General features: G+C 41.2%; 1 protein-coding gene across 1 annotated transcript in view; it reads left to right on the top strand.

The window, feature by feature from the left end:
* Window positions 1–22,706, top strand: part of LZTS3 (leucine zipper tumor suppressor family member 3) — a 198,420-nt gene that overhangs the window by 137,135 nt on the left and 38,579 nt on the right. The window contains exon 3 of the mRNA XM_053704312.1: window positions 12,497–13,324. Within this exon, the coding sequence (XP_053560287.1) occupies window positions 12,497–13,324 (828 nt within the window). The remainder of the gene's footprint in view (window positions 1–12,496; window positions 13,325–22,706) is intronic.

The following is a 22,706-nucleotide window of genomic DNA, read 5'->3' as shown; positions in this document are numbered from 1 at the left end:
GCTATTCTGTAGTACATAACAGAACACTAATAACTGTTATAGTTAGAGTACATAATACAAACAAGTGAACTCAAGACACACAAAGCTAATTGAAATGAAATTAGCTGGCCAGTTCTTACCACATTGTCCATGTTTTCTTGGACAGTCAGTCTAGCTGTGGTATGAGTAACAAATGAAGCAGTGCATGCACACTGCTTCATGTGTTAGTAATTTAGCTGAGTGACTGTCCAGGAAAACATGAGGGCTGTGGCATCGACAAGGTCAATCCTGCAACCTGTTTTTAACATCCATGCATCAACTAATAGCAGCAGCACTGCAGCATAGTACAGTAAAAGTAAATTTTTCAAAAATAAAACAGAATAGTTACAATACAAAACATTGGAACCGGCCCTGGTTATGGCATTGGCCATCCCTACAGCCAGACTGCAGTCAGTGCACTAAGTGCATGCGCAGTTTCACACAGGAGGGAAATATGAATCAAGAAGTTATTTGACCTGGCAATATCACAATGGGTTAGTTAGTCATAGTGAGTGACACATTAAGTACAAACTATCAGCTGTGGAGCTTGTAATAGGAGGGCCCAGGAAGAAATTCTGATGATTTGTAATTTGTAGTACTAGTAAATAATTTAGTAATATTAGGTAATAAATTACATAATATATTATATATAATATTATTATTTCCTAATGTTATATATTTAAAATCAGAGAATAACATACATATATAACTTTGACAAATTTGGATTTCAAGCATTGCTGTGGTAGTGGACTGGTTAAGGTTAATTTGAAATCCAAAATAGTAATCATAACGTTGACTGGTCACCACATTTCATCCTGTGCTAAACACCCTTTCTTATGGTGAACTAGTTGCAGGAGCACAAATATATTTTTGTACAAGCTTGCTTAATTTGGGAAACTTCATCTGATGTAGTTTTTCCATCATTGCAGAGGATTTTTCTCACTCAATGGAGGGAGAAAGCAGGTAGCTGTTCAGCTCTGATGCTATGGCTTCTTCAAGTTGCAGAGATTGCGCAGCAGACTCATTCTTGAAAAAGCTTCCTAAGATTTTCTTGATTGCTTTGCGGGAGGAGGACCATCTGCTGCAGTTGCTGGCACTGTGTCTTCTACATCTTCTACAACAACATTTACAATTACTTTTCATGGGGGATTGCTTGACTTGGCTCCTGCACGACTTGCTGCTCAGACACAATGGCCATATCAGACATCACCCTGGCCTAGATGCTTGGAATTTTATCCACATTTATGTAGCTTGTCTTGAATCGTGGATCAAGGAATGATGCCATATCTAGCAGATCTTGAGTATATTCTTCATAATTTATATTCATATATTCAAGAAATTTGGATTTATTTTCGGTGTCTTGGTCAGGTCAGAATTATCTTCCTCCAGAGCCAGTATCTTTGTATTTAATAGATGCAGAAATGGTTTCAGATATGATACACTGACGTAGTTCTCTCCAGAAAGGGCATCAGTAAAATCTTGCATTGACCCAGTGCCTTACTCACAGATTCAAGAACATCAGTGTCCTGCCATTGTTGAACCAGATGTCTGTTTTTTCTGTCTGCAGAGAGAACCTGAGTCAATGCTCTCTGTTGCGCTAAAACTCTCTCTATCATCTGTTTTCTTCAGCTCCACCTTGTTGGGCACTTTGTTATAAGTGAATGCTTTGGCAGTTGAAGTTCTTCCTGGGCTTGAGTTAATGCTATCTTCTTTTTGATGAAGTGCACGGTTAAACTCATATATGGCTCCATTGTTCCTCTTGATCACATATCTGTTGTTGTTGCATATAGTATTCCAATTGTTTTATCTCGGATTTAACTACAGTTTTGCATTTTGCATACATTTCTGGGATTGCAACTACTGAAGTATTTGCGAGATGTCAGTTGGTATCTCTTGTCGAGTGTGTGTGTCATTTGTTTGAAGCCTTCGTTACTAACCGTGTATGCAGGCACCATGTCTTTAAATATATAATATGCAATAGTGTTGGTTATTTCTATATGCCTTTTTGAGTTCTTCACATATGGTGATGATGTGCTTGCAAATGCCTTCATGATTGATTGTTGAACGTTCTGCTCAGCTTTACCTTCACAGGTTTTTTGTGTTGTCTTTTCTCTGCCTGTGTTTTTTTTTGCCATACATTGATCAAAGATTTCCTTATGCAATTTTTTAAGGTACTGGAACAGGTTTGTTGTGTTACTTCAGTTTGTTGCAACCCTCATTCCACAAATTTTGCAGATCACTTGGTTTTGTTTCACATCATCTTTTCTGAATCCAAAATATTCTCAAACAACTAATGTAGAATTTCTCTTTGGCACCAACAAGTCATCATAATTATCATCATCATTGTTGTTATTGTTGGACACGGACAGCTCTGGATCAGAACTCATCTTGAATTTTATCTACCTCACACACTACCATCTGGCACAAAAAATTAGGAGCTTTATAGTACCGCACAGTTCACACTGCCAGGATCAGTAGGGTTGCACAATGAGACAAGAGACCACACTCAAGCTTGCACTTGAATAGAAATAAAAAGACAACAATTCAATGGGCTTGATGATTCAGTTAGCTGTTACTACTTAGCTCTGATGATGCTAGTATAGCTTCTTCATGTTGCAGAGATGATGCAGCGGAAGCAGTCATGAAAAAGCTTCCAAAAGATTTTTGAATCTCTATTTTGGATCAAGGAGGATGATCTGCTTGTGCCACAATTAAGACACAAGACCACAGACTTGCACTTGAATATAAAGAAGACAACAATGAGCTTGATGATGCAGTCACCTTGATTGAAGAGGCCACAGGCTTGCTGCACTTGAATATAAAGAAGACAACAATGGGCTAGATGATGCAGTCACGTGGATTGAGAGACAATAGAACACAGGCTTGAACTTGAATATAAAGAAGACAACAATGAGCTTGAAGACGCAGTCACCTTGATTTAAGAGTCCACAGGCTTGCTGCACTTGAATATAAAGATGTAAATAATGGGCTAGATGCAGTCACCTGGATTGAGAGACAAGAGACCACAGGCTTGCACTTGAATATATAGAAGACAAAAATGAGCTTGATGATGCAGTCACCTTGATTGAAGAGGCCACAGGCTTGCTGCACTTGAATATAAAGAAGACAACAATGGGATTGATGATGCAGTCACCTTGATTGAGAGACAAGAGACCACAGGCTTGCAGTTGAATATAAAGACAACAATGGGCTTGATGATGCAGTCACCTTGATTGAGAGACAAAAGACCACAGGCTTACACTTGTAATTAATTGAATATAAAGAAGACAACAATGGGCTTGCTTGTCATGTTTATTTGAGAATAAGGCAACACTTAGGAGGAGACTGACCTTGCAGTTGTAAAATACTCTGGCTCTGGAGGACTGACCTTGCTGTTGTAGAAGACACTGGCTTTGGATGACTGACCGTGCTTTTGTAGAAGACGCTGGCTGAATGGCTGACCTTGCTGTTGTAGAAGACACTGGCTGAATATGGCTGACCTGCTTGCTGTTGTAGAAGACACTGGCTGAATATGGCTGACCTGCTTGCTGTTGTAGAAGACACAAGCTTGCAGTGCACTTGCAGGATGACTTTGCTGTTGTAGAAGACACAGGCTGTGCAGGATGTGGATAACCTTGCTGTTGTAGAAGACTAGACAGGCTAGTGCAGGATGTTGTGGATGACCTTGCTATTGTAGAAGAAGAAAAAGGTTGCAGTGCAGGATGTGGATGACCTTGATGTTGTTGTAGAAGAAGAAACAGGATGCAATATATTCTTGACTGAAACCACAGGTGTTGGCAGACTTTGGTGAACTTGATACTAGGAGTCGGAGACGACACACAGGCAGTCTTTGCTGTTTTTGGAAAGACAACAAACACACACAGAAACAGTAAGGGACTGGGAGGGACGTCATAAAAAGTACAAAAGCACTTTTTTTATTCATTAAATAAATGTATTTTATTTCTGCTCTGAATCAAGAGCAAAAGACTATAATCTATCTACTATACACTACTCAACTCAATTATATATTTTATATATAATAAAAATGATCATCTATCTAAAAATAGATTTTAGAATTAATTGACCCAGACAGGGAATGGAATCAATGTTATGCGTCACAGAAGTTAATAAAAACAAAACAAAAACACTTTCAAGTTTTTGGATACTACTACTACTGACTTAACCCGTTAACGACCAGCATCGTACCCTGTACGATGCTGGTTGTTATGCCCTTAAGGACCAGCGACATACCCTGTACACTACAGTCCTGGGCTTCTCTCTGCCGCGGTCTCGCTCAAAAGAGCAAGATCGCGCTATTTCTGCATGCCCCACGAGTGGGGCACTGCAGAAATAGATATGCAGAGTTGTTGATGCAGAGAGGGCTACTCTGTGCCGATCGTTAGTGGGTAGGAGCAGCTGCAGGGAGGCGGCCCATCGCTGGACTAGTTCTGGTTGCTGTTCCGGGAAGGGGGGGCGCACGCACGCGACCGATCTCCAGTCTGGCAGTCCCAAATACTGCCTAAGGGAGAGGGTGAGGGGGGAAATAAATTATTGAAAATCGATCTGGGAGGGGGGGGAGAATAATGAAGGGGGGCAGCTACACTACGGAAAAATTGGGTAAAAAAAATAAAAATGAGCAATTTTGTTAAGAAACTGAGTACTGACAGACAGCTGCCAGTACCTAAGATGGCCACAAAAAGGAAGAGAGGGGAGGTTAAGAGAGCTAGTGTAGATGAGGGTGTAGGTGGCGCCAGTAGGCTATCTGTTTAAATAGTGACTTTAATGAAGTAATAATAAGGATTGTAAAAAAATATATTCAATCTAAGTTATTTTAACATGCAATTAGCACTAAGAGCATTAATTATAATAGCTTGGCACTAATAAGTAACCAATCCGAACATCTTTGTTTATAAAAAAACAATAAAATATTTTACTAGCAATTTTAAAACAATAATACTGACACCGGTGTCGACTTTAACACTTAATAAACCTAATACGCTTGCAGTTTCAATTCAAATATAACAATCTCAGTTAGAAACAAATTTTGCCACTATACAATGCAATACATCTATCCTAAATGATAAATGCTGAACATAAACCAGGAGCAGATATAATAAATAATTATATAGACTCGTTTCTCATATGAAGGCAGTCTGTGTTTGAAACAAATCTTGGAATAAGGGGTTTCTTCGTATGTAATTTAGTCCTTCAATATACCCAAAAGTCGTCTTATCTCAAGGTTGATCATGTAAGATATAAAAGCCTAGTAGCAATCTAACAGCTATCATAGTCTACAGTGGTACATATTTCTTTGGCTAAATCATCCATATCATCTGCATTTTGGTGCAGTCTTTCAAAAGCACTGTTCACACCAGAGAAATAGGCGCAATGAACTCAAAGTATTATTATTGTGCTGGTATTGAGCACTTTGCTGTTTTTCCCAGTGTGAATGGTAAATTGTGTTTGTGCCCTGATGAATCCAATGAGGAGCTTGTGCTCATTGTAATGGTGTAATTATGTTGTGTTACTATGGTAATATGTAGATGGCATTCTGCTTGCACATAAAGGGGAGCGTAGAATGAAAACCGTGTTTCTGTCTAGGCCATGTGGGTGTGAAGCTAAATATCAGATAGTGATAAATAGGCCATTGCTTTAAGTATAACGTTTTAGTATAAATATCGTTTGCTCATTCATAATAGAGATTCTAAAGTTTGTTCCATCTTAGCCTATTTTGGGCTAGATTACAAGTGAAGCGTATAATTGCGCTTTCGCAAGCAGGATATTTGCGCTACACTCAGTAATACCAAGACTTGCAAATGTGCGCTGGTATTACAAGTTAAGCGCAATGCGATTGTGAACTCGTGTTCGCATTGCCTGGAAACTTTGCGCTCACAAGAGCGTGCTTCCATAGGCTCCAATGGGAGGCTCGTTCTGATGCTGTGAGACATGGCAAAGAACCTAGAGTAGCGCAGGGAGTAAGTCGCTCAGCATTGGGCAGCAAATTAAAAATATATATGTATAGGTATATGAATAATTTTTATTTTAATAAAGCAATTGTCCACTTTATTTGGGGGGTAATTGGGGGACATTTTTTCAAATAACCAGACCTCTGGTTAATTGTGCTAATTTCAAAGTGCTCCCACGAGCTTGCGGGAACATTAACCATTTACGGGTGCAAATAATAGCGCTCTACTTGTATTCTGACTCATTATTATTACCAACAGTTTCTACCTATCCATGTACCAAAATCACTAGGCTAGTCAAACAAAACAAATTCCAGCATGTATATTTTTTCTTTTTTATCATCTTTAAATTTTTTACCTTTCATATTAATCTTCTCTAATCCATCAATTTCACTGTTTCAACATCAGGCCTGTTTAGAACTTATATTTTAAAGTTATGTGCATAAATATACATTTTTATTTTCATAAGACTTTATATTTAATATTTATTTTTGATAATGTCAAATCTTTTTTTTTAATTGTATAGCACAATTTATTATTAACCCTTTGTTGTTTTGGAACTTTATTTTCTCTTGTTAAGTGTATCCAGTCAACGGATCATCCATTACTTATGGGATATTCTCCTTCCCAACAGGAAGTTGCAAGAGGATCACCCACAGCAGAGCTGCTATATAGCTCCTCCCCTAACTGCCATATCCAGTCATTCTCTTGCAAGCCTCAACCAAGATGGAGGTCGTAAGAGGAGTGTGGTGTTTTATACTTAGTTTATTCTTCAATCAAAAGTTTGTTATTTTTAAATGGTGCCGGAGTGTACTGTTTATCTCAGGCAGTATTTAGAAGAAGAATCTGCCTGCATTTTCTATGATCTTAGCAGAAGTAACTAAGATCCATGGCTGTTCTCACATATTCTGAGGAGTGAGGTAACTTCAGAGAGGGAATGGCGTGCAGGTTTTCCTGCAATAAGGTATGTGCAGTTAATATTTTTCTAGGGATGGAATTTGCTAGAAAATGCTGCTTATACCGGATTAATGTAAGTAAAGCCTTAAATGCAGTGATAGCTACTGGTATCAGGCTTATTAATAGAGAGGCATACTCTTATAAAAATGGAATATAAAATGTTTGCTAGCATGTTAATCGTTTTTATATATGTTTGGTGACAAAACTTATTGGGGCCTAGTTTTTTTCCACATGGCTGGTTTGATTTCTGCCTAGAGACAGTTTCCTGAAGCTTTCCACTGTTGCAATATGAGTGGGAAGGGCCTATTTTAGTGCTTTTCTGTGCAGATAAAAATACTGACAGAGACATTCAGCTTCCCTCTGCATGATACAGGACATCTCTGAAGGGCTCAAAAGGCTTCAAAGTCGTGTTTGAGGAGGGTAACAATCACAGTAGACTGTGGCAGTTGTGACTGTGTTTAAAAAACGTTTTTGACATTTATTATTCTGTTTTTGTTATTAAGGGGTTAATCATCCATTTGCAAGTGGGTGCAATGCTCTGCTGACTTGTTACATACACTGTAAAAATGTTGTTAGTGTAACTGCCTTTTTTCACTGTTATTTCAAATTTTGTCAAAATTTGTTTCTCTTAAAGGCACAGTAACGTTTTTTATATTGCTTGTTAACTTGCTTTAAAGTGTTTTCCAAGCTTGCTAGTCTCATTGCTAGTCTGTACAAACATGTCTGAAACAGAGGATACTTGTTCATTATGTTTAAAAGCCATGGTGGAGCCCCATAGGAGAATGTGTACTAAATGTATTGATTTCACCTTAAACAGAAAAGATCAGTCTTTATCTATAAAAGAATTGTCACCAGAGGGGTCTGTCGAGGGGGAAGTTATGCCGACTAACTCTCCCCACGTGTCGGACCCTTCGCCTCCCGCTCAAGGTACGCACGCTAATATGGCGCCAAGTACATCAGGGACGCCCATAGCGATTACTTTGCAGGACATGGCTGCAATCATGAATAATACCCTGTCAGAGGTATTATCCAGATTGCCTGAATTGAGAGGCAAGCGCGATAGCTCTGGGGTTAGACGAGATACAGAGCGCGTAGATGCTGTAAGAGCCATGTCTGATACTGCGTCACAATATGCAGAACCTGAGGACGGAGAGCTTCAGTCTGTGGGTGACGTCTCTGATTCGGGGAGACCTGATTCAGAGATTTCTAATTTTAAATTTAAGCTTGAGAACCTCCGTGTATTGCTTGGGGAGGTATTAGCTGCTATGAATGACACAATTGCAGTGCCAGAGAAATTGTGTAGGCTGGATAAATACTATGCAGTGCCGGTGAGTACTGATGTTTTTCCAATACCTAAAAGGCTTACAGAAATTTTTAGTAAGGAGTGGGATAGGCCCGGTGTGCCCTTTTCCCCACCTCCTATATTTAGAAAAATGTTTCCAATAGATGCCACTACACGGGACTTATGGCAGACTGTCCCTAAGGTGGAGGGAGCAGTTTCTAATTTAGCAAAGCATACCACTATCCCGGTTGAGGACAGTTGTGTTTTTTCAGATCCAATGGATAAAAAATTAGAGGGTTACCTTAAGAAAATGTTTATTCAACAAGGTTTTATTTTACAGCCCCTTGCATGCATTGCGCCTGTCACTGCTGCGGCGGCATTCTGGTTTGAGGCCCTGGAAGAGGCCATCCATACAGCTCCATTGACTGAAATTGTTGACAAGCTTAGAACTCTTAAGCTAGCTAACTCATTTGTTTCTGATGCCATTGTTCATTTGACTAAACTAACGGCTAAGAATTCCGGATTCTCCATCCAGGCGCGTAGGGTGCTATGGCTCAAATCCTGGTCAGCTGATGTGACTTCAAAGTCTAAATTACTCAACATTCCTTTCAAGGGGCAGACCTTATTCGGGCCTGGTTTGAAAGAAATTATTGCTGACATTACTGGAGGTAAGGGTCATACCCTTCCTCAGGACAGGGCCAAATCAAAGGCCAAACAGTCTAATTTTCGTGCCTTTTGAAATTCCAAGGCAGGTGCAGCATCAACTTCCTCCGCTTCAAGACAAGAGGGAACTTTTGCTCAATCTAAGCAGGCCTGGAAACCTAACCAGTCCTGGAACAAAGGCAAGCAGGCCAGAAAAAGCCTGCTGCTGCCTCTAAGACAGCATGAAGGAACGGCCCCCTATCCGGCAACGGATCTAGTAGGGGGCAGACTTTTTCTCTTCGCCCAGGCGTGGGCAAGAGATGTTCAGGATCCCTGGGCGTTGGAGATCATATCTCAGGGATATCTTCTGGACTTCAAAGCTTCCCCTCCACAAGGGAGATTTCATCTTTCAAGGTTATCTGCAAATCAGATAAAGAAAGAGGCATTCCTACGTTGTGTGCAAGACCTCCTAGTAATGGGAGTGATCCATCCAGTTCCGCGGACGGAACAAGGACAGGGTTTTTATTCAAATCTGTTTGTGGTTCCCAAAAAAGAGGGAACCTTCAGACCAATTTTGGATCTAAAGATCTTAAACAAATTCCATCTTTCAAAATGGAAACTATTCAGACCATCCTACCCATGATCCAAGAGGGTCAGTACATGACCACAGTGGACTTAAAGGATGCCTACCTTCACATACCGATTCACAAAGATCATCATCGGTTCCTAAGGTTTGCCTTTCTAGACAGGCATTACCAATTTGTAGCTCTTCCCTTCGGGTTGGCTACAGCCCCGAGAATCTTTACGAAGGTTCTGGGCTCACTTCTGGCGGTTCTAAGACCGCGAGGCATATCGGTGGCTCCGTATCTAGACGACATCCTGATACAGGCGTCAAGCTTTCAAATTGCCAAGTCTCATACAGAGATAGTTCTGGCATTTCTGAGATCGCACGGGTGGAAAGTGAACGAGGAAAAGAGTTCTCTATCCCCACTTACAAGAGTCTCCTTCTTAGGGACTCTTATAGATTCTGTAGAGATGAAAATTTACCTGACGGAGTCCAGGTTATCAAAGCTTCTAAATGCTTGCCGTATTCTTCATTCCATTCCGCGCCCTTCGGTGGCTCAGTGTATGGAGGTGATCGGCTTAATGGTAGCGGCAATGGACATAGTGCCATTTGCGCGCCTACATCTCAGAGCACTGCAATTATGCATGCTAAGTCAGTGGAATGGGGATTACACAGATTTGTCCCCTCTGCTAAATCTGGAACAAGAGACCAAAGATTCTCTTCTCTGGTGGTTGTCTCGGGTCCACCTATCCGAGGGTATGACCTTTCGCAGGCCAGATTGGACAATTGTAACAACAGATGCCAGCCTTCTAGGTTGGGGTGCAGTCTGGAACTCTCTGAAGGCACAGGGATCGTGGACTCAGGAGGAGAAACTCCTTCCGATAAATATTCTGGAGTTAAGAGCAATATTCAATGCTCTTCTGGCTTGGCCTCAGTTAGCAACACTGAGGTTCATCAGATTTCAGTCGGACAATATCACAACTGTGGCTTACATCAACCATCAAGGGGGAACCAGGAGTTCCCTAGCGATGTTAGAAGTCTCAAAAATAATTAGCTGGGCAGAGACTCACTCTTGCCACCTGTCAGCAATCCATATCCCAGGCGTGGAGAACTGGGAGGCGGATTTTCTAAGTCGTCAGACTTTTCACCCGGGGGAGTGGGAACTCCATCCGGAGGTGTTTGCTCAATTGATTCATCGTTGGGGCAAACCAGAGTTGGGTCTCATGGTGTCTCGCCAGAACGCCAAGCTTCCATGTTACGGATCCAGGTCCAGGGACCCAGAAGCGACGCTGATAGATGCTCTAGCAGTGCCTTGGTTCTTCAACCTGGCTTATGTGTTTCCATCGTTTCCTCTGCTCCCTCGACGTATTGCCAAAATCAAACAGGAGAGAGCATCGATGATTCTAATAGCGCCTGCGTGGCCACGCAGGACCTGGTATGCAGACCTAGTGGACATGTCATCCTTTCCACCATGGACTCTGCCTCTAAGACAGGACCTTCTAATACAAGGTCCTTTCAATCATCCAAATCTAATTTCTCTGAGACTGACTGCATGGAGATTGAACGCTTGATTCTATCAAAGCGTGGCTTCTCCGAGTCAGTCATTGATACCTTAATACAGGCATGAAAGCCTGTTACCAGGAAAATCTGTCACAAGATATGGCGTACATATCTTTACTGGTTTGAATCCAAGAATTACTCATGGAGTAAGGTTAGGATTCCTAGGATATTGTCCTTTCTCCAAGAGGGTTTGGACAAAGGATTATCAGCTAGTTCCTTAAAGGGACAGATTTCTGCTCTGTCTATTCTTTTGCACAAGCGTCTGGCAGAAGTTCCAGACGTCCAGGCATTTTGTCAGGCTTTGGTTAGAATTAAGCCTGTGTTTAAACCTGTTGCTCCCCCATGGAGCTTAAACTTGGTTGTTAAAGTTCTTCAAGGAGTTCCGTTTGAACCCCTTCATTCCATTGATATTAAGCTTTTATCTTGGAAAGTTCTGTTTTTGATGGATATTTCCTCGGCTCGGAGAGTCTCTGAGCTATCTGCCTTACAATGTGATTCTCCTTATCTGATTTTTCATGCAGATAAGGTAGTTCTGCGTACCAAACCTTGGTTTCTAACAAGAATATCAATCAAGAGATTGTTGTTCCATCATTGTGTCCTAATCCTTCTTCAAAGAAGGAACGTCTTTTACATAATCTGGACGTAGTCCGTGCCTTGAAGTTTTACTTACAAGCTACTAAAGATTTTCGTCAAACATCTTCCCTGTTTGTCGTTTATTCTGGACAGAGGAGAGGTCAAAAAGCTTCGGCAACCTCTCTTTCCTTTTGGCTTCGGAGTATTATACGCCTAGCCTATGACACTGCTGGACAGCAGCCCCCTGAAAGAATTACAGCTCATTCTACTAAAGCTGTGGCTTCCACCTGGGCCTTTAAAAATGAGGCCTCTGTTGAACAGATTTGCAAGGCCGCGACTTGGTCTTCGCTTCACACTTTTTCCAAATTTTACAAATTTGATACTTTTGCTTCTTCGGAGGCTGTTTTTGGGAGAAAGGTTCTTCAAGCAGTGGTTCCTTCCGCTTAATCCCTGCCTTGTCCCTCCCATCATCCGTGTACTTTAGCTTTGGTATTGGTATCCCATAAGTAATGGATGATCCGTGGACTGGATACACTTAACAAGAGAAAACATAATTTATCCTTACCTGATAAATTTATTTCTCTTGTAGTGTATCCAGTCCACGGCCCGCCCTGTCATTTTAAGGCAGGTCTAAAATGTAATTAAACTACAGTCACCACTGCACCCTATGGTTTCTCCTTTCTCTGTTTGTTTCGGTCGAATGACTGGATATGGCAGTTAGGGGAGGAGCTATATAGCAGCTCTGCTGTGGGTGATCCTCTTGCAACTTCCTGTTGGGAAGGAGAATATCCCATAAGTAATGGATGATCCATGGACTGGATACACTACAAGAGAAATAAATTTATCAGGTAAGCATAAATTATGTTTTTTTAACTTGCAAATCTGAAGTAGTTATAATATTTATTAATGCGTTCAAACAATTTTTTTTTTTTACAGAACAATGAGCCTTTGGTAAGACCTTCTGCCTTTAAACCTGTAGTTCCGAAAAACTTTCATTCCATGCAGAATCTGTGTCCTCCACTGAACAATGGTGTAACAGAGAACAGAAAGAGCTCAAGTCATGGCAACAGCAATAGCCCATCTGCTATGAAAAGTGGACTTGAGAAGACAAGTCACAGATCATCTAATCAGGTGGGAGGGCTTTCTGATTCTGGCCGAAATTCACTGACAAGTTTACCAACATATGGAACTGGCTATACCCAGCATGTTGGCCCAATGAGTGCATCAACCAGCCATATAAATCGCATTGGCACTACCTACGTAGAAAAGAACATAGTTGGTTATAATGGAATATCTACCTCAGATAGTGGACGATCTTCCAGCAAGAGCACCTCCTCTTTCAGCAGACTGAATCATCTCAATGAGACATTACCTTTCCACTCACCTTCAAGCGATGACATTATACAAGACCTTGAGGATCGACTCTGGGAAAAAGAGCAAGAAGTCATACAAATGAAAAGGAGTTTGGACAAAAGTGAAGCCGCTATTTTTCAAGTCTTTGAAGAGAAGCAAAAAATCTGGGAACGAGAAATGGAAGACTTAAGACAGAACTATGCCAACAAGCTTCAACAAGTCTCTAAGAAAGCACAAAGGGCCCAACAAGCTTTGCAACTGCAGATATTCAAGCTCCAGCAGGAAAAGAAAAAGCTTCAGGATGATGTTGGGCAACTTCTTCAACAAAGGGAGGAAATGGAGAAAAAATGTATGGTTTTTAAAAAAGAGCAGGCAGAGTTTCTTCCTAAGATTGAGGAGACAAAATGGGAGGTAAGGAATGGAATAAAAGATTGGTTAAATCCTAGGAAAAAAATCATATGTTTATATGTATAATTTGTATAAATATAATATAGAAGGGCGGTGTTGCTGCTGTTGTTAAAGCTAGTTCAAAAGTAGACGCAGGAAATCTATGTAATGAAGCTCATTCAATATTTGTGGAAAATATAAAATGATGATTTAAAAAAAACTGCAAAAAGCTGAAAATATATTTATTTTACAAGATATGACAAGTCCACGGATTTCATCCTTACTTATGGGATATCGCCTCCTGGTCAGCAGGAGGAGGCAAAGAGCTCCACAGCAGAGCTGCATATATAGCTCCTCCCTTCCATCCCACCCCAGTCATTCTCTTTGCCTGTGTTAGTGATAGGAAGAGGTAAAGTGAGGTGTTAGTTTAGATTCTTCAATCAAGAGTTTTTTATTTTTAAACGGTACCGATGTGTGCTGTTTTTTACTACAGAGCAGCTTCTGAATAGTCTTACAGACTATGGGAACTGGGGGATTTCTGTATCTTCTGTGCCTCTCATATTTGTGCTGCGTTTTCTGTCCATGGTCTGGTGAACTTGTAACCATGACCCTGCACTTTCACAGGACCTCAGGAGGAAGATATGGGACCTCTTGATACTGTGAAGTTATCGTGCTGTACCTGCAGCACAGAGGTAAGTGCAGTTTTTATTCTGGGGCATACTTATACTACTTAATACTCAGATTAACTGTACTGTCTTTGATATACTGGGAGAGATCTCCCTTTATTCTTTCCCCTGACATTAGGGCAGTTTGAATAACCTAATAGCGCTGGGGTGTGTATGCATAGTGAACTTTTTATGTGACCAGATAGTCTAAGGGCGCAGACCGGATAGAGATTCTGGACGTTATTTATAGAGGCATACGCTATTGCCAGACACTCTAGTGCATATAAGGGCTAGAAGAGCTGGTAATCGATTGTGTATACATTTTATTACGGGACTGACGCTGGGGAAGGCTGTGTATTTTTAGGTACGGTTCTTGGCGGTTTTTTTTGTGGTGGACGGTAAAGCCCGCGAAGGGCGGGACTTGCTTTCGTGTGCTCTGGTAGCACAGCTCTCTCTGTTCCGGCAGCGTTTACTAGACCCCTAAGTCAGCTTGTGGGAAAATTTACAAGCGATTTAGGTGTTCAGCGTGACAGTGTTTTTCTGCGGTCAGGAGGCAGGTAGGATGACTGTGGAGTTTGCAAAAGTAAATCAGTAAAATTTTGTAACTTCATGCAAATGTGAAATTGCCCTATTATACAAATGTGATATTGCCCTCTTCCTTAATTAGTAGCAAATTCATAACACGCTCTGCATTAGTTTTTTTAAGCTTTATTCCGGATTTCCATTGCAGTTAAATCCTTTATACAATATCTTATTATCAAAGTGTCTGATTTCTGTTTTTAAAGATACAGTACAACAGATTCTTTCTGTGATTTGACCAAGTTGGTTGTTTGTTTACATTATCATCATGGATGACCTTGAACAAACTACCTGTCCTATGTGTTTGGATGCCATTGTGGAACCCCCTGTTACCTTATGTGACAATTGTATAGAGAGAGCCTTACAATGTAAAGAGAAAATATTTACTGAGAAAGATATGTCTGGAGAAAATTCTAAGACCAATGAGACTCAGGGTATGCCGCTACTTTCTCCCCAAGCGTCACAGACTTTAATGCCCACGCAAACGACACCATGTTCCTCAACTGCATCTACTTCTTTCACTTTGCAGGATATGGCTGCAGTTATGTCATCCACTCTCACAGAAGTTTTATCTTAGTTGCCAGTATTACAGGGCAAACGTAGCAGGACTGAGACCCATATGGTGCCTGCAACTTCTGACGCCTTGATGGCTATCTCTGATGTACCCTCCCAGGGATCTGAGTTGGGGGGTAGGGAGCTTCTGTCTGAGGGGGAACTCTCAGACTCGGGGAGTGTGTTGCCTCAGACTGACTCGGACGTCATGTCATTTAGATTGAAGCTCGAACACCTTCGCCTGTTACTTCGGGAGGTTTTAGCGACTCTGGATGATTGTGACTCTATAGAGGTCCCTGCTTATTCTGATGTGTTTCCGGTTCCTAAGATAATTTCGGAAATTATTACACGGAAATGGGAAAGACCAGGTAAACCGTTCTCAACTTCTCCTAATTTTAAGAAAATGTATCCCATAGCTGACACTGTTCGGGACTCTTGGCAAACAGTCCCTAAGGTGGAGGGAGCTATATCTACCCTGGCTAAGCGTACAACTATTCCTATTGAGGAAAGTTGTGCTTTCATAGATCCTATGGATAAAAAATTGGAGGGTCTTCGAAAGAAGCTATTTATTCACCAGGGTTTTATATTACAACCAACGGCTTGTATTGTACCAGTTACAACTGCGGCTGCCTTTTGGTTTGACGCCTTTGAAGAGTCTCTTAAGACTGAGACCCCTTTAGAGGAAATTCTAGACAGAATTAAGGCCCTTAAGCTGGCTAATTCTTTTATTACAGATGCCGCCTTTCAGATCGCCAAGTTGGCGACTAAGAATGCAGGATTTGCCATTTTAGCGCATAGAGCTTTATGGTTAAAATCTTGGTCTGCTGATGTATTCTCTAAATCAAAGATTTTGGCTATTCCTTTCAAAGGAAAGACCCTATTCGGGCCTGACTTGAAGGAAATCATTTCTGACATTACAGGAGGTAAGGGTCATCTCCTACCTCAGGATAAAGCAGCTAAACAAAGGGGTAAAGTGAATAATTTTCGTTCCTTTCGGAATTTCAAGGGAGTCCCCTCTATTTCTTCCGCCAAACCGGAAGGGAACTTTGCACAAGCCAAATCCATCTGGAGACCCAACCAGGCTTGGAACAAGGGATAAACAACCCAAGAAGCCTGCTGCTGCTCCCAAGACAGCATGAAGGGATGGCCCCCGATCCAGGACCGGATCTAGTAGGGGGCAGACTTTCTCTCTTTGTGCAGGCTTCGATAAGAGACGTTCAGGATCCCTGGACACTGGAAATCGTGTCACAAGGGTATCGTCTGGAATTCAAAATTCTCTCCCAAGAGGGAGGTTTCTTCTTTCACGATTGTCTGTAGACCAGATAAATAGAGAGGAGTTCTTACGTTGTGTAATAGACCTCTCCACTATGGGAGTAATTTGTCCCATTCCGATACAAGAACAGGGACAGGGGTTTTACTCAAATCTGTTTGTGGTTCCCAAAAAAGAGGGAACGTTCCGACCCATTTTAGACCTCAAGAGTCTAAACAAGTTTCTCAGAGTTCCATCCTTCAAGATGGATACTATTCGGACAATTCTTCCACTGATCCAGGAGGGTCAATATATTACTACCGTGGACTTAAAGGATGCATATCTTCATATTCCTATCCACAAAGATCATCACCAGTTTCTAAGGTTTGCCTTCCTGGACAAGCATTTTCAGTTTGTTGCTCTTACCTTCGGGTTAGCCACGGCACCCAGGATCTTCACGAAGGTTCTAGGGTCTTTGCTAGCGGTTCTCAGACCACGGGGCATTGCAGTGGCGCCTTATCTGGACGATATTCTAATCCAGGCGTCCTCTTACCATCTGACAAAGTCTCATACCGACATGGTTCTGTCCTTGGAAGGTGAATCTGGAAAAGAGTTCACTAATTCCACAGACAAGGGTTCCTTTTCTAGGAACTCTGATCAATTCCGTATCCATGAAAATTTTCTTGACGGAAGTCAGAAAGTTAAAGATTCTGAATACATGCCAAACCCTTTAGTCCATTCCTCGGCCTTCAGTCGCTCAGTGCATGGAGGTAATTGGGTAATGGTGGCGGCAATGGACATCATTCCGTTTGCTCGGTTTCATCTCAGACCTCTACAACTGAGCATGCTTAGACAGTGGAATGGAGATTATGCAGATTTGTCTCCTCAGATAGATCTGGATCAGGAGACAAGAGACTCTCTTCTTTGGTGGTTGTCGTTGGATCATCTGTCCCAGGGGACGTGCTTCCGCAGACTTTCATGGGTGATAGTGACAACGGACGCCAGTCTACTAGGATGGGGTGCAGTCTGGAATTCCCTGAAGGCTCAGGGTGTGTGGACTCGGTTGGAGTCTCTACTTCCCATCAATATTCTGGAGTTGAGAGCAATATTTAATGCTCTTCAAGCTTGGCCTCAGTTGGTGTTGGCCAAATTTATCCGATTTCAGTCGGACAACATCACGACTGTGGCTTACATCAATTATCAGGGGGAACAAGGAGTTCCTTAGCGATGACAGAGGTATCCAAGATAATTCAGTGGGCGGAGGCTCATTCTTATCTGTCAGCAATCTACATCCCAGGTGTAGACAACTGGGAGGCAGATTTTTTGAGCAGACGGACGTTTCATCTGGGGGAATGGGAACTCCATCCGGAGGTCTTTTCCACCCTGATTCTCAGGTGGGGCAGACCGGAATTAGATCTGATGGCGTCTCGTCAGAATGCAAAGCTCCCGAGATACGGATCCAGGTCCAGGGATCCTCAGGCCGAACTGATAGATGCCTTGGCAGTGCCTTGGTCGTTCAACCTAGCCTTTGTGTTTCCACCATTCGCTCTCCTTTCTCAGGTGGGGCAGACCGGAATTAGATCTGATGGCGTCTCGTCAGAATGCCAAGCTCCCGAGATACGGATCCAGGTCCAGGGATCCTCAGGCCGAACTGATAGATGCCTTGGCAGTGCCTTGATCGTTCAACCTAGCTTATGTGTTTCCACCATTCGCTCTCCTTTCCCGGGTGATTGCACGGATCAAACAGGAGAGGGCTTCAGTGATTCTAATTGCTCCGGCGTGGCCTCGCAGGACTTGGTATGCCGATCTGGTGGACATGTCCTCTCTCCCCCGTGGAAGCTTCCATTGAGGCAGGGCCTTCTCATTCAGGGGCCCTTACATCATCCAAATCTAATTTCTCTACAGCTGACTGCTTGGAGATTGAACGCTTGATTTTATCTAAGTGAGGGTTCTCTGATTCGGTCATTGATACCTTGATCCAGGCACGTAAGCCTGTTACTAGAAAGATTTACTATAAGATATGGAGTAAATATTTTTATTGGTGCGAATCCAAGAGCTACTCATGGAGTAAGATTAAGATTCCTAGAATTTTGTCTTTTCTCCAAGAAGGATTGGAGAAAGGGTTATCAGCAAGTTCCTTAAAGGGACAGATTTCTGCTTTATCTATCTTGCTACACAAACGTCTGGCAGATGTTCCAGATGTTCAATCTTTTTGTCAGGCTCTGACTAGAATCAAGCCTGTATTTAGACCAATTGCTCCTCCTTGGAATTTGAATTTAGTTCTTAATGTTCTTCAAGGGGTTCCGTTTGAACCTATGCATTCCATAGATATTAAATTGTTATCTTGGAAAGTTTTATTTTTGGTTGCTATTTCTTCTGCTCGCAGAGTTTCTGAGCTTTCAGCATTACAATGTGATTCTCTTTACCTTATTTTTCATTCCGATAAGGTAGTGTTACGTACCAAACTTGGTTTTCTTCCTAAGGTTGTTTCCAACAAAAATATTAATGAGAAATTATTGTTCCTTCATTGTGTCCTAATCCTTCTTCTAAGAAGGAGCGTCTGTTACATAACTTGGACGTGGTCCATGCTCTGAAGTTCTACTTGCAGGCGACTAAAGAATTTCGTCAATCTTCTTCATAATTTGTTGTTTTTTCTGGAAAACTTAGGGGCCAGAAAGCTACGGCTACCTCTTTCTTTTTGGCTGAAGAGTATCATCCGTTTTGCATATGAGACTGCTGGACAGCAGCCTCCTGAAAGATTTACGGCTCATTCTACTAGGGCTGTGGCTTCCTCATGGGCATTTAAAAATGATGCTTCTGTTGAACAGATTTGCAAGGCTGCAACTTGGTCGTCTCTTCACACTTTTTCCAAATTTTCCAAATTTTATACTTTTGCCTCGTCTGAGGCTGTTTTTGAGAAAAAGGCTCTTCAAGCAGTGGTGCCTTCCGTTTAGGTTCCTGTCTTGTCCCTCCCTTTCATCCGTGTCCTATAGCTTTGGTATTGTATCCCATAAGTAAGGATGAAATCCGTGGACTCGTCATATCTTGTAAAAGAAAAGGAAATTTATGCTTACCTGATAAATGTATTTCTTTTACGATATGACGAGTCCACGGCCCACCTTGTCTTTTGCTAGGACAGGTATTTATTTTTGTTAAACTTCAGTCACCTCTGCTCCTTGGCTTTTCCTTCCTCTTCCTAACTTTTGTTGAATTACTGGAGTGGGAGGGAAGGGAGGAGCTATATATGCAGCTCTGTTGTGGAGCTCTTTGCCTCCTCCTGCTGACCAGGAGGCGATATCCCATAAGTAAGGATGAAATCTGTGGACTCGTCATATCGTAAAAGAAATAAATTTATCAGGTAAGCATAAATTTCCTTTTTCACTGAAAGGTAAAAAATGACTAATTGCTCAATGGCTAATAAAGACAATTCTCACAGCTCTGTTGGTGGACAATGACATGAAACCAATACAATCGTCAGTGATATCACATATGTAAAAACTAGATCATAAATTTAATCATTAATCACATGTTATCAGAAATAAGCTCTTAAAGGGACAGTCTACAATATTTTTATTTTTTTAAAAGATAGATAATCCCTTTATTACCCATTCGCCAGTTTTGCATAACCAAAACTGTTATATTAATATACTTTTTACCTCTGTGATTACCTTGTATCTAAGCATCTTCTGACAGCCCCTTGATCACATGACTTTATATATATTATCTATTGACTTGCATTTCGTACTGTGTATCTTAAATATCTCCTTGGGTGTGATCACAATGTTATCTATATGGGCCACATGAACTATCAGTCTCCTGTTGTGAAAAGCAAATACAAAAGCATGCAATTAAGAAGCTGCCTATAGTGTCTTAGAAATAGGCACAAATATAGAGGTTTAAATGTTATTAAGTATATTAATATATGAATGTTGGTTGTGTAAAGCTGGGGAATGGGTAGTAAAGGCGTTATCTATCTTTTTAAACAATAACAATTTTAGTGTAGACTGTCCCTATAAATGCATTGGCCTGGTCACCTAAAAATGTTTTGACTACCATAAACCACAATAGTTTTCAGTGGAGATAATCATTTTTATAAAATTCACAAGGGACTTGCAAACCTAATGGATGTTAAAAAGCAAACTTGAGTACATCTGGACCTCTTGTTGCCTTTAACATGCAAAATACATACAATTTTAAAGGTACATTCTAGTGATAATATTGTATTTGTTTGTTGCATGCAATGCTTCCACTTTTGAAGTTGCACTTCTGTAACCCTATGCAGGGGTTAAATATATAGTTAAAGTCTCACTCAGAGCCTCAAGCTAAACAGAGCCAGTGATTGGCAGTAGTATGCAACTGCTGTTCACCATTGGCTCACCGGCTGTTTACTGCTCAATTATACATATTGCCAAGAGAAAAGAGTAAAACAGAGAAGCTGGAATGACAAAGAAGGGCTAGTGAAGTGCACACTGGTACTACTGCCAACTGTTGAAAAAATTAAATGTGGGCTGTTGTGGACTCTAACCATAATTAAAGAAATGAATTTATCACATAAGCATACATTTTGTTTTCTTTCATAAGGTATAGTATTCTATACCCAAGCAGGGAAGTCCATGAGAACTGGCACAGTGGCCTGCAGAACTTTCATGTCAAAACTAGCATCTGAAGAGGCAAGCAGGTCAAAGTGATAACATTTAGTAAAAATATGAATAAGAAGACCAAGAAGCCACTTTACAAATTTGCTCAATGGAAGCTTTATTCCTAAAAGCCCAAGATGCGGCAACTGCTCTAGGGCAATTAGAAGTAATGTGCTCAAGGGGAGTCGTCCCCGCCACTACATTCACCTTGCTAATCAATGCCTTAAGCCAAGCAGCTAAGGTAACTGCCATGACTTAAAGAACAGGAATTTTTAAAGTCCTTTGTAGCTTCAAGGTCAAATTTTAAAGCTCTTAAAACATCTAGGCTTTGAAGATGTCGCTCCATAGAAGTCTTTCTTGGGAGCTGGACATAATGATGGAACTAAAAACTTCTGATTAATGTTCTCTGAGGATACTACCTTAAAAGAAAAGAGTAGTTGTGTCTCAACTGCCTCATCCTGATGGAAAAATCAGGCAAGGAGGATGACGAGATAAAGCTGAAAGCTCAAACACTCTTCTGGCTAAACAAATGGAAACAGAACCTTCCAAGGCAACATTTCAATTTCAAGGTCATGCATATGCTCCAAACCAGAAGCCTGGAGGACCATTAAAACCAAAATGAGATTTCATGGAGGACCATTAAAACTAGCTGGTTTTGATTCTGATTAAGGTCTGAACAAAGGTTTAAATATATAGGAGTAGGTAGTTTAGTGATCTTGCTTGTGATACAAGACAGACAAAGCTGATATCTAAACTTTACGACATCTGCCTGTTAAACCTTTTCCCAGAGAGTCCTGTAAGAACTGTAGCACTCTTCAAGGAGGTCCCTTGAAGAATCGACTGGTGAGTCTGCTACCATGACAGGGACTGCCTTGTGTTAAAGTCTAGTAGGATCTTCAGAGACAAATCCTTGTAATGTCCATTCCTCTGTTGCAACATCCTCAATTAGAGAGGAGTGAGGACACAGATGGAATCTGGCAAATGGTTCTGTATCTGAAGACATTACCATGAGGCTTACCACTTCCATGTATTGAGCCACTGAAGGAAGGAAATTGAGTTTAGGGCACACACCTTCTGTTACTGGAGTATGCATTGTTCTGTCTGAACCCATCTAATAGACATAGAATCTTATAGACCCCAGAAAGGATAACCAGGTCTGAGATAAAGGAGCCTTTTTTGGAAGGTTGATTCTTCAAACGCAATTGTGTAGCAGCAGAAGAACTATCTGTGTGTGGTGTGTCATCAAATCGTTAAGATATGATTCTACAGAAATGTTTTGAGCTTGCACCACAGTCAATAGTGCACCAAGAAATTTTATAAAGGTTCTGGGTGTGGTTGTTAGACCAAAGGGAAGCACCATAAACTGATAGTGCCAGTCTAGGAAGGCAAATCTCTTGAATTTGATATGTTCCTAAGAATAGAGGTATGTAAATAGTCATCTTTTAAGTCAATGTTAGACATAAATTAGCCCTTCACACTAATTGTGCAAATTGTCTCCATTTTGAAAGTTTGTACTTTCAGAAATTCCTTTAAAGTTTACAGATCCAGTATAGGCAGAAAAGTACCTTCCTTCTTTGAAACTATGAACAGATTGGAGTAGAAACCCTGATTCTGCTCCATGGCCACAACAGGAGTGATTACTCACATCACTTCCAGGTATTTTACACAAGCCAAAAAGGCTTTGGCCTTTGAGAGATATTGAAGCACATTAGACAGGAGGAATC

This window comes from Bombina bombina, chromosome 2 (assembly GCF_027579735.1).
Source record: "Bombina bombina isolate aBomBom1 chromosome 2, aBomBom1.pri, whole genome shotgun sequence".
Taxonomy (NCBI): Eukaryota; Metazoa; Chordata; class Amphibia; order Anura; family Bombinatoridae; genus Bombina; species Bombina bombina.
This window is presented reverse-complemented; position numbering and strand designations above follow the sequence as displayed.